This window comes from Notamacropus eugenii, chromosome 6 (assembly GCF_028372415.1).
Source record: "Notamacropus eugenii isolate mMacEug1 chromosome 6, mMacEug1.pri_v2, whole genome shotgun sequence".
Classification (NCBI taxonomy): domain Eukaryota; kingdom Metazoa; phylum Chordata; class Mammalia; order Diprotodontia; family Macropodidae; genus Notamacropus; species Notamacropus eugenii.
The window spans coordinates 158,799,787-158,813,004 of NC_092877.1; the positions used below are offsets into that span (position 1 = coordinate 158,799,787).

At 39.2% G+C, this 13,218-nt stretch overlaps 1 protein-coding gene across 1 annotated transcript in view; it reads right to left on the reverse strand.

The window, feature by feature from the left end:
* Positions 1-13,218, reverse strand: part of SPMIP2 (sperm microtubule inner protein 2) — a 178,890-nt gene that overhangs the window by 25,923 nt on the left and 139,749 nt on the right. The window contains exon 4 of the mRNA XM_072621382.1: positions 9,792-9,981. Within this exon, the coding sequence (XP_072477483.1) occupies positions 9,792-9,981 (190 nt within the window). The remainder of the gene's footprint in view (positions 1-9,791; positions 9,982-13,218) is intronic.

The following is a 13,218-nucleotide window of genomic DNA, read 5'->3' on the forward strand; positions in this document are numbered from 1 at the left end:
AATAATCTGTATTTTTAAGTTTTCTAATTTCACAAAGAAAAGAACTGAGATCTCTGTCCTAGACTAAAGCTTTCATTAATTAAACTCATTATGTCCCAGTAGACAATGTGCTCTGCAATTAAGGCCTTTGAGTTTTCGCCATCTCCAAGAGGTCAAAGAGTTGAGGATCTCAAGAGGACACACCATAATCCAGCCCCAGTGGGTGAATGTACATATGTTCTGGAAGAATCAGTTCCATCTATTTTCAGACAGAAGAGGAGAAAGTGCCCCTTAGCCAAACTGACCTCCACAGCAACATCTGCTGGGTATACTCTTATAAAATGATGCAAAGCAATAACATGCTTTGAATTTAGAAAAAAAAAATGAGGTGATCATGTCACAAAAATGGTTACTTGACAAGGCAGCATATTAGGTGCTAGGTATATAAACACAAAGAATGAAATAATCATTACTCTTGAAGACTACATTCTAGTAATGGAGACCACAAGTACATATATAAGCAGACACAGAATAAATATGAATTAGAGAACTCCAAGGAGGGAGGACATTGACACTTGGAGGAAGAGATCAAGAAAGGTTTCACAGAAGAGGTAGCTTTTGAGGTGTGTCTTGAAGGGAGGAAGAGGATTCTGGAAGGCAGAGGCAAGGAGGAAGGGCATTCCAAACATAGGGGATGGTCAAAGCAAAGGCAGGGAGACCTGCAATCAGAGTACTATGTGCGAGGAATAGAGAGAAGAGACCCATTTGGGTGGATCACAGAGTACAAGAGGAAAAGGAATAAACAATGAGGCTGGAAAAACAATCAGTCAATATACACTTATTACATGCCTACTATGTGTCAGGCACTGTACTAAGTGCTGGGACCAGGGGATGAAGTTTATCTTTTACTCTAGAGGCAACAGAGAACCACTGGAGTTTCTTGAGTAAGGGAGTGATGAGGTCAAATCTATGCTTAAGAAAAATCACTTTGTCATAGATTCATCGGATCATAGATTTTAGAGCTAGGAGAGATCTTAACAAATCACTGAATCTATCCCTCTCATTTTATATATGAAGAAGCTGAGGCAAAGGGGTTCAGTGGCTTGCTCTTGGACACACAGCTAGTGGAAGAGTCAGACAATAATGAATAAATGGTATGAAAGCACTGTATTGAGGCAGCTAGGTGGTGCCATAATGCATAGATTCCCTGGGCTTGGAATCAAGAAGACCCATCTTTCTGAGTTCAAATCTGTCCTCACACACCTACTGGCAATGTGACCCTGGGTAAGTCACTTAACCCTGTTTGTCCCAGTTTCCGCATCTGTAACATGAGCTGGAGAAGGAAATGGCAAACCACTCCGATATCTTTGCCAAGAAAACCCCAAGTGGGGTCACAAAGAGTCAGGCATGGCTGAAATGCCTTAACAGCAACAACAACTAAGGAAAACACTATTTTGACATTTAAAAATGTATTCTAAAGGCCTACACATCAAAGGCAATGGTTCAAGCCATTGCTAGCCAGATACAAATGGATCAGCAAATAATGAGAATCATAAACATCTCCTAAGTTTAAATGATCCTCTATTGTGACCATGAGATAATATTTTAAACACAATAGTAATTAATAATAATAATAGCCAGAATTAATTAGCATTTACTATGTGACAGGAACTTTACAATTATTCCTTCATTTGATCCTCAAAAAAGCCCTGGTATTATTATCCCCATTTTACAGATGAGGAAACTGAGGTAAACAGTTGAAATGACTTTTCCACAGTCACATAGCTTATTCAGACTCTGAGGCTAAATTTTAACTTGGATCTTCCTGACTCAGGCCCAGTACTCTATCCACTTTGCCACCTAGCTGCTCCATCTAGAACCTCAACATGAGATCATATTTGAAAAGTACATACCACAGTGCCTGGCACATAGCAGGTCCTATATAAATGTTGGCTATCACTCTTATTATTACCCCTATATTCTAGAGTTCTCATAAGAATCAAATGAGATACTAATTGTAAAACATTTATCACAGTGCTTGGCACATGGTAGGTGGTGGTGGTTGTAGTATAAATAGTAGTAATTATTGTTTTTACTACTACTGCCTCATGAAACATGGCCCTGACTAGCATGAAGAAATAAACTCAAAGCAAGTCCTGATGATTAATGTTGCTTTCTGGTTTGTTAGTTTATCAAGCTACTTTCTAATGGCAATGGGATGGCATCTTTCCAACTGAATTATCATTATTTTATTTTCCTTGCATTCTGTACAAGAAACAAAAAGATTTATTTAAAAATTCCCCAAGAAGTTATCTTGATGGAAAAAACACATATAGAGATAAATAAGTAAATGTGTATAAGCTTGTAACAGGAGCGTGGGGAGCTGTTGGCACACAAACACAAAGGGGACTGGGCAGCTGAACTGGCGCTGGGCATGTGACCCTTTGCACTGTCCATATGCACTTCTGTGTTGAAGTTCCAGAGCAAAAAGAGCACTACTGTTTGTGGCTGCGGGGGAGAAAAGAGCCTGGTCACAGTTCCAGGGCCAAGGGAGCACGGATCCTTCCAGGGTAAAGACCAGGAGAGCAGCAACCACTCCTCTCCTTAGACCGCATCACCTTGGAAGTACAAAAAACCCCCAAAAACAAAACCTCAAGACTCCTAGAACTAGCTCTGAAAAGAGCAACACAGAAAAGCCTGAAGTTTGGGAGAGTACCTGCCTCACCCTGGGGGCAAGTCCAATGTTAACATGAAGTTAAAAGACAAGAAATAGGCTAGCAAAATTCATAAACAATAAAAAAGGGACATAACCATAAATATCTACTGTGGTGATAAGGAAAATCAAGATGCACACTCACAAGACAATGTGAATGATAGGGAAGCTCAAGACTCAAACTCATAAGACAATGTAAAATAGCTATGACCAAAGCCTCAAAAGAAAAAAATGCAAATTGAACATCCCAACAAAAATTCCTAGAAGAGTTTAAAAAAGAGAGATACAAGTGGTAGAGGAAAATTCTGATGGAAAAATGAGAGCCAGGCAAAAAACTTATGAGAAGAAAATCAACAACTTGGTAAAGAGGCACCAAAAATACTGAAGAAAGGGGGTGGAGTCAAGATGGTGGAGTAACAGCATGGACTTTCTACAGCGCTACCCCCAAGCCCAGCCAAATATCCATAAAAAAAGGCTCTAAACAAATTCTATAGCTGTAGAACCCACAGAATGACAGAGTGAAGAAAATCTCCAGGCTAAGACAGCCTGAAAGGCCACCAGGAAGTATCTATCGTGCCACACTGGGACCAGTGCTCAGTTCAGTGTGGACTGTGAGTGCACAGAGGATACCTAAGCAGGTCTTGTGAGGACTGAATCTCTCACACCAGTGGTGGTTTCAAGACTTCATGACCCCAAAACGCTGAGGATAAATTGGAAGATCAGTGGAAAAGCCTGTGGGACCAGTACAGGAGAGTGGAGTGGTCTGGGCCTATATTGAATTGCTTCCCTTCTCAGTGGGGATGGGTAGGGGGGTAGGAAGGGAGAGAAGTTGGAACTCAAAGTTTTAAAAACGTATATTAAAAATTGTTTTTACATGCAACTGGGAAATAAGAAATACAGGTAATGGGGTACAGAAATCTATCTTACCCTACAAGAAAATAGAGAAAATGGGGATAAGGGAAGGGAGGGGTGTGATAGAAGGGAGGGCAGATTGGGGGAAGGGATAATCAGAATGCATGGTGTCTTGGGTGGGGGAAGGGAGGAATGAGGAGAAAAATTTGGAACTCAAAATCTTGTTGAAATGAATGTTGAAAACTAAAAATAAATAAATACATTTAAAAAAATAAAATTAAAACAAAATACTGAAGAAAGTATCTCTTTAAAAAGCAGAACTGGTCAAATGGACAAAGAAGCACACAATCTTACTGATTTGAAAAGAACTCTTTAAAAAGCAGAATTGACTGAGTGGAAAAAGAGGTACAAAAGCTCACTAAAGAAAAGAATTCCTTAAAAATCAGAATTGGACAGCTGGGAGCTAATGATTCCCTGAGACATCAAGAAACACTAAAACAAAGTCAAAACAATGAAAAATGAGAACAAAATGTGAGATGTCAGAAAAAACAAGTGACCTGGAAAAAAGAACAAGGAGAAATAATTTAAGATTTGTTGGACTACTTTATAGCTATGATTTTTTTAAAAACTGGGATAAGACTTGAGGCAGGCAGACCTAGTAGCAGGCTATTGCCATAATCCAGGCAGAGAGGATAAGGACCTACACTAGAGTAGGGACTCTCAGAAGAGGAAAAGGGGGCATGTTGGAGAGATGTTACAAAGGTAAAATTGCAAGCTTTGGCTACAGATTGGATAGGGGGGTGAGAGAGAGTGTGGAATCTAGGACGGCTCTTGGGTTGTGAACTTAAGGGACTGGGAGGATAGTGTTGCCTTCTACAATAATAGTACCTTCCCTATTAGAAGGAGGGCAAGGTTTAGGGGGAAGATAAATTCTATTTTGGATATATTGAGTTTAAGCTATCTTCTGGACATGCAGTTTGAGAAAGGCAGTTGGAAACACAAGATTGGGAGTCAGCAAAGAGATTGAGGCAGTGAAGGTAGATTTGAGAACATTGGCATAGGGCTAGTAATTAAATCTATGGGAAATGATGAAATCACAAAGTGAAATGGTATAAAGGGAGAAGAGAAAAGGCTCTAGGACAGAACCCTGAGGAACACATACAGTTAGAGGAGGTGATCTGGAGGAGAATCCAGCAAAGGAAATAGAGAAGGAGTGGCCAGATAGGTAGGAGGAGAAGCAGGAAAGGACCCAGAGAGAAGAGAGTATGAAGGAAAGATCAACAATGTAGAAGGCTGCAGAGGAGTCAAGAAGAATGGGGACTGAGAAAAGGCCAGGAGACCGCTGTGGATGGATCAAAAAGTGAGATGGAGGAAAGGGGTAAAAAGATTGGGAAGGCAGCATGGGGAGATTATAAAGGCAGGAATATTTAAGGACCTAAGTTATTAGAATTTAAAGACTTTTACTTACTCAAGAACCCAAAACACTTCATTTTCAGGTAGTCCCATATCATGGGGTACTAAAAATACTAAAGCTCACAAAGTAATTCTGAAATAAAATGAATGCCAAAGGATTTTTTTAAATGAAAAGAAATACAGTTTTTGTTTTTATGTGACCTTTATCTACAAGTATAGCTCTCTAAAATAATTTTTTTTCTAATTTAAGATTTATTTTTTCCAGGAAAAAAAAGAAACTTACCAAAATGGAACTACTACACATGCATACATATGCACACACAACAAAACAAGATTTCATTCTTCAAGGAAGTATCTGGGAAAACACATATGTTTGGAGCTAATTTCAATTCTCTTACAACCACACACAATACATAGTAATAAATCATCTGATTTGGTCCCGTCCCAAATCTAAGCGTATTTTGGAATGCCAGCTATCCAAACACTCCCTTGCTTTCTACCCAGTGAGCCCCCAAGGTCAAGACATTGTAAAGACTTTTCCAACTGCCCCCTTGTTAAGAGTTTAGGACAGATGAAATCTTAGATGAATTAGATTGTTCATGTCAGAGGGCAGGCAATTCTCTGGTGAACTGGTAAATTTTTCCAAGAAGACAAAGCAAAAGAGACTCTCTCATTACGGTCCTTTCAGCACTGGGAGGTTTGTGTTTTTCAGCCTGGTTGGTTAATGAGGGAAGCTGATAAATCCATTTTATCACCTCTGTTCTAGTGAAGATATATGTCTTCACATTTACAGTTCAACAAATATTTGCTAAGCACCTACTATGTGTGAGGGATTAAAAAAAAAGATAGTATCTTTCTTCAAGAATCTTAAAATCCAGTATATAGTACCCATGAATAACATGTCCACTATTAAGGCAAGAGACTGTGCACCTAGTTTTCATGCTGTGTGAGAAAATGCAAATCTGATGCTAACCAACCTGTTCTATGATATACAGTGGGATGGAGGTATGCAGATTTCTCTCAGTTGCAAGGACTATATGAGAATAGCTTTGATAAATTGCTTAAGAGAGGAGATAGAAGAAGGTGTCAGGAGAGAGAATAGGGGGAAGAATGACCAAACATGCTCCTTCTAGGGCCTGTTACTCCATGAGTAATGACCTAGCTCTGATGAGAAGTATTCAGAGTTCCAGCTAACAACAGGACACTTTATGGGAAAAAGTGGGCCTGGGTGACTGGCCAGATGAAGCACACCTAAAATCTTGTCCACACTTGGCCTTTCTCTGCTTGCACTGACACTTGTTTGAGTTTCTGGTTGATTTTTTTATGTAGTTCTGGGGTAGAATATGTCCTTTATTATAGTTTCTCATTGGATTTTTTGGGAGGTATCTTACCAATCAACACATACTGAAATATAAAGATATGCTCTCTAAGGAAAAAAAAAAAGGAAAGATTTAAATAAATGGAGAGATACTTAGTATTCATGGTTTGATCATACCTACAGGGTAAAAATAATAGTTGCTGAAATTTACAGGTTTAGTGCTATATCAACTAAGCAACAAATCTGGTTCTTAAGAAAATTCATTTGGAGAAATAAGCAGTCTTGAATATCAAGGGAAATAATGCAAAAGAGCAAGAATAAAGGGGAAATAGAGTTGTTCAGTCATTTCCGTTGCGTCTAACTCTTTGTGTTGCGTCTAACCCCTATTTGGGGTTTTCTTTGCAAAGAGGTTAGAGTGATTTGGTTATCCCTGTATACAGATGAGGAAATTGAGGCAAAGAGAGGCTAAGTGACTTGAGTCTCTGAGTCACATTGGAATTCAGAGCTTCTTGAGTCTCTGCCTACCTTCTATCCATCTTTCTATTTCTATCCTATCTATTTCTATCCATTGTGTCACCTAGCTGCCTATGAGAAGGAAGAATCTGAAACAACTGAACTCAACCCAGTGCTTAATCAGCTCAAAATCATGAATTACCTGAGTGAAGAACTTCCTATTTGGTATTAAATATTGGGGGAAAAAATGCCTGAAATCAGATTTTATGACATTAACCTAATTAAACCTAAGATTTTATGACATTAAGATCTTGGGGCAGAGAGAGGAGGATTATGAGCAAGCATCATAATGCTTGACCCAAAAAGTGCTAATGAAATCTTGATCAGCACCAGGAGGAACAATCTCAAATAATAAAGAGATCTGATGCGATGATCCTGGTCTAGATTTCATCCTTGTTAGATAACCTCAGAAGTCTTGCACTGAGATCACAGATTTCCTGTTTGGGAAAGACATAGATTAGTTAAAGAACACCTAGAGGAGACCAATCAGCATGGTAAAAAATTCCGAGTTATGATGATCCAGTCCAAGCTTTATGAGAACAAATGATTCAGGAGGATGTGGGAGCTGTTTTGAAGTACTAGAAAGGCTGTTATGTGGAAGAGATGTTCGATTTGTTCTGTTTGGCCCACAAGGAAGAACCAAGAGAAAGTGAAAGTAGCAAAGAGGTGAATAGAGACTTGATGTCAGGAAAAACTTGCCAAGGAACAGAATTATCTGAAGTGGAATGAGTTGCCTTGGGAGGAGGTGTGTTTCCCCACACTGTGGTTTCTCAGATAAAAACTTACTAGGCATATGATAATGAGATTTTTTAAAAACTGGGTTTAGTTTGGATTAGGTGGCTGTTTGGGTCCCTTCTGGCTCTAAAATTTTGCGATTCTGTGACCTAGGATTAGAGAACACACCTACACCATAGCTAAGAGGAGAGAGGTTAAGAAGGCTTGGTTAGACAGGTAAAAAGAAAGTCAGGAAGAAACAGTGTCAAAGAATTTAAGGGAGGAGATAACAAAGCCATAACTAGAGTAGGACCTACATAGACTTTGACTATAGGTCACTATAATTTACAGGACATGGACAGCACTTTCTGACCCTTAATAGCATAAAAACAACTGAGTTTAGCACCTGGCTAACAGAAAAAAATAATTAAAATGGGAATTTGTCAGATGCTGGCTCCTTCCCTAGATGTTTGCATCTTCAATTAACCCTCTCCCAATCAGTCCCACCTTCAGAATGTCTTGGATAACTGGAAGCATCTCTTCTGCATCCGAGACTCCATATGCCTCCCCCACTCCAAAGGAACTGAGCATTGGCTTTGTGATCGTTACCCCAGCTGCATGTCCTACCATTTGCTGCATATAGTACCCCCCCCAAAAAACTGCCAGTGATGTCTATAAAGGAGAATACCTAAGAAAAACAGGTGATCAACAGTGTCAAATTCTGCAAAAAGCTATAATTGTCAAAATAATTTTATATTGGATAAGAAAATAAGAGTCATTGATCAGTGGAAGAGATTAGGTACACAACATACAGAAGTAAATGAGTACAGTATTTGATAAATTCAAAGATCCCAGCTACTGGGGCAAGCACTCACTATCTGACAAAAACTCTTGGAAAAACTGGAAAGAAGTCTGGCAGAAACTAGACAGAGCAACATCTCACACCACATACGAACTTAAGCTCAAAATGGGTATGTGGTTTAAATATGAAGGGTGATACCATAAGCAAATTAGGGGAGTATGGGAAAAAATTACTCATCAGATCTATGGATAAGGGGAGGGTTCATGTTCAAACAGGAGAGAGAGATGTTCATAAGAAGAAAATCAAATAATTTCAATAATTTAAATTTTAAAATGCTTTGCACAAAAAAAAAAGCAATGCAGCTTAAATTAGGGAGGAAGTAGGAAACTGGGGGGAAAATCTGTGCAGGAGATTTCTCTGATAAAGGTCTCATTTCTAAAATCTATCAGGAACTGAGCAAAATTTATAAGAATAAAGGCCATTCTCCAATTGATAAATGGTCAATGGTTCCTCCTTTCAGAGGAAAAAATCAAAGCTATCAATAGACACATCAAAAAGTGCTCTAAATCACTAATAATTAGAAAAATGCAAATTAAAACAATCCTGAGGTACCATTATCTCAAACCTATCAGATTGGTTAAGATTATACAAAAGGAAAATGACAAATTCAGGGATGTAGGAAAGTAGGTTAACTAATACATTGTTGGTAGAGCTGTGAACTAGTTCATTCTAGAAACCAATTTGAAACTATGCCCCCCAAATCTATTAAACTTGGTACATCCCTTGACCCAGCAATACTGCTTCTAAGTCCATACCCCAGAGAGATCAAAGAAAGAGAAAAAGGACCTATATGTACAAAATTATTTATATCAACCCTTTTAATGGTGGCAAAGAATTGGAAAGGGAGGGGATGTCTATTAATTGGAGAACGGCTAAACCAGTTATGGTATATGAATGTTATGAACATTCTTGAGCCATAAGAAATGATGAAGAACAGTTTCAGAAAACCTGAGAAAACTTACATGAAATGAGCAGAACCAGAACAATTTACACAGTCACAATAATAGTGCAAAGATAATTATCTGTGAAAGACGCTAATCATCACAATGACCCACCACAATTTCAAAGGACTCATGATGAAAAAAAAAATGCTCTTCTGCTCCAGATAGAAAACTGATGGAGTCAGAGTGCATAATGAAGCATATCTTTTTCTCTATGTTTTTCTTTTTCTTTCTCTTTTTTCAGGACATAGATAATGTGGAAATTTGTTTTATATGACTCTATTTGTAACAGGTATCATATTTTTTGCCTTCTCAATAGAAGGGGTAAAGGGAAAGAGAATTTGGATCCAAAAGTAAAGTAAAATCAGTTTTTTTTAATTCTACAAAAAGGAAGGATGAAAATGGAAAGAGTTTACTGCACTTGCAATAGTAGTGTGCTACAGTACTATAGAACTATATAATGATAAAGAAAGGAAAATATCTTACATTCCTCTTCTCAGTCACTTGGGGGAGCTTGGGCAAGGAAGGAAATCTCATGGAAGCATTCTTCAGGCTCCTGACAGCAGTGGCCCACTTGGAATGTCTTTCAGGGACATTCTCATGATAAGCCATATTCCAGGCAAGACTACCTCGACTGTTTGGTCCTTGCAGATCCAGAATTTGAGGCTTAGGTTGCCTAAAACAAAAAAGGAAAGGGGTCAGCTCTGAAAGGGAAAGGATCTTGAAATTGGTCACTAGGTAACAACATTTAGAGTCCTCTATATTTTTTTTGTGGCACAAAAGAAGTCCACTTTTTACCAATAAGTTTCAAAAACTTAACTATGTGACTTCCCCACCATTTGTGAGACTGTTTCTTCCAGAACACTGGAGGGAATTGAGGAGTTGAGTCTAAATAGGGTCATTGAGTATAAAGACGGCCAGAAGAACCCAGGCTTTGCCTCATAGTTGAATGAGGGATATAGGAAACTTTCCTAATGCTGCTTATACTCTCATCTCCTTCAAGCAAATACCATGCTTTTGTGCTCCGTGGATTTCCATCTCCTTCACAGTCCTTCTACAGGAACTCACCTAGCAGTTCTATGACTGGTCAAATTACCAACCCTTTCTGGGTTTGTTTTCACATCTGTAAAATGGAGAGGTTAGACTAGATGGTCCCCAAGGTACTTTCCAGTTTTAAATCTACTATTCCATGTACTGCCTCAGCTTCAGCTCCAGCCTTAGGAACAAACCCCCTTCAAAGACATTCTGGTTCTTTTCTCAGGCCCAGGAACATCCGACTAAAAGGACTGGCTCCATCATGCTATCTCTAAGATGACTTCAGCCTTCCCTATTTCAAACTCTATGTCCTAAGGAAGCATATCTGGCCATTCAGGGCAAGAAGGCATCAGAGTACAAACTCTAGATCATTTTTGAGAAGCTACTGTTGGGCTTTCTACCATGACTGGAAAACCCAATGCTCCTCACCGAAAACTCCCTGGACTGACTTTCACTTGCTAATACCATACTGAGGAGTCCCCTATCCTTCCAGGCCAGGAGAGTGGGAACAGATCAAGGACAAAATGGATTGTCACGGGGCACGTAGGTGGTAGAGTGAATAGAGGTACCAGACCTCGAGTCAGGACGACCTGAGTTCAAATCCGACCTTAGACACTTGACACATTTACTAGCTGTGTGACCTGGGCAAGTCACTTAACCCCAATTACCTTGCCTTCCGCCTCCCAAAAAATGGATAATCACCCCAAGGACTCCAAGTTTTAAGTGGGGCACTACAAATTGCATTGTGAAAAACTGTTCTTCATTGGCGAAAGCCCCTTGGGTTGTACTATTCCAGGGCCCCATTTGTTCTTTATCTGTATCAAGGTGTGATACAAGAATCTCCTCTCCTCACATCAACTCCCTTCCCAGAGGATGAGTTCTAAGGGTCTCAGAATTGTGGCAGGTCTACGTGAGTAAGCATTGTTAAGAGACAGGCTCCACAGTCTTCCTGCTTCTATCCTGCCATTCCTTCTCTCTTTCCTCGCTTCTACCTCTCCTCTTATTTCCAACCCCAAGTCTTACTTTTCTCTTCTGTCCACTGTGGGCAGATGAAAAGTATGACTTTTCCCCTCAGCTGTTGAGATCCAGTCTGTTGGATGCATTTTGCTATTTGCAAATATGGATTATTACCCATCAGTACCTCAAGAAAAATAAGTAGAGAAAAGTCTAATAATTGCTACAGTAAACAGGGAAAGAGTGATGTAGTGAACAGAGCACTGGACTTGGAATCAGAAAAAGCTGGATTTAAATTCTTCCTTCAATACCTACTAGTTGGGAGTTTCTAGGCCTCAGTTTCATCATCTACAAAATAAGTGATTGGAACAGATGACCTCTAAGGCCAAAAATAAAGCTTGTTAGGTTTTTTTCATTTATACATGCCCAGCTGCAAACACAATGTCTAACAAGTAGGCACCTTGATAGATGACTGTGAAATATCTGTTGAATTGAATTATTCACTTTTGTGCCCTTTCAGTATCAAGCCACTAGTAGTAGTGGTAGTGGTGATGGTAGTAGTAGTGGTAGTAGTAGTAGAAATAGTAGTAGTAGTGGTAGGAGAAAGAAGTAGGGGAGTAATAGTTGACATTTCTATATAGTACAATGAGGTTTGCAAAGTACTTTAAGTACATTATCTCATTTGATGAGAGATATGGTGATAGAATGAGAAAAGTACTTGCTCTGGAAACAAATGACTTCTGTTCAAATCCTGCCTCTAACAGTTTGTTCCTGTGTAACTTAAGTTCCTTAGCCTCCATGGGTTTCAGTTTCCTCATTTCTGAATTAAAAGGATTAGACTCAGGGGTGGGGATCCTGGGCCTTGAGATCACATGTGACCCTCTAGGTCCTCTGATATGGTCTTTTGACTGAGTTCAAGTTTTATACAACAAATCCTTTATCAGGGGGATTTATTCTATGAAGTTTGGGTTCAGTCAAAGGGCAGCCCTTGAGGACCTAGAGGACCACATGTGGCCTCAGGGCCATAGGTTCCCCCCCCGCCCTGGACTAGATGGTTGCTATGATCTCTTCCAATTCTAAATCTATGATTCTATGATCTCTTTAATAATCCTATGAAGGAGGGACCACAGTACTTTTAAATCCCCATAAGGGAAAATGACTCATTTATGATCATTTAACTGATTTAAGTGTCAGCTGCAAAATTCAACAATCTGGATCTTTCCAGGTATCCTTGGGCACTCAATAAATGTTCACTGAATGAATACATGAATTAATGGCCCTTGTGGGAAAATAGATTCAGACTAGTGTGCAGGCTTGACTGTGCCACCTTGGAGGAACTGAGATCTTATAGGTCCCCAGAGTACACCATACTCTTAACAAAGGACCCAAAAGTCAAGTAACTGGTTGGGAAAATGTCCAAAAAAGGGGAAAAAATAAGAATATAGAAGGTTATATTCTTGGTGAACAGGTATTTTCTCTCATCCTTTTGGAGGAGAAAGAACAATACTTACCATCAGGGGAAGACATAATAGTCAAGGCTTCTGCATCCAAAACATCCAAAATAAATATACAGTGGTCTCAGGCCATGGAAGAGCTCAAAAAAGATTTTGAAAATCAAGTAAGAGAGGTGGAGGAAAAATTGGAAAGAGAAATGAGAGAGATGCAAGAAAATCATGAAAAGTATGTCAACAGCTTGCTAAAGGAGACCCAAAAAGTGCTGAAGAATATAAAACCTTTAAAAACAGGATAACTCAATTGACAAAAGAGGTCCAAAAAGCCAATGAGGAGAAGAATGCTTTAAAAAGCAGAATTAGCCAAATGGAAAAGGAGGGTCAAAAGCTCACTGAAGAAAATAGTTCTTTCAAAATTGGAATGGAACAGATGGAGGCTAATGACTTTATGAGAAACCAAGAAATCACAAAAC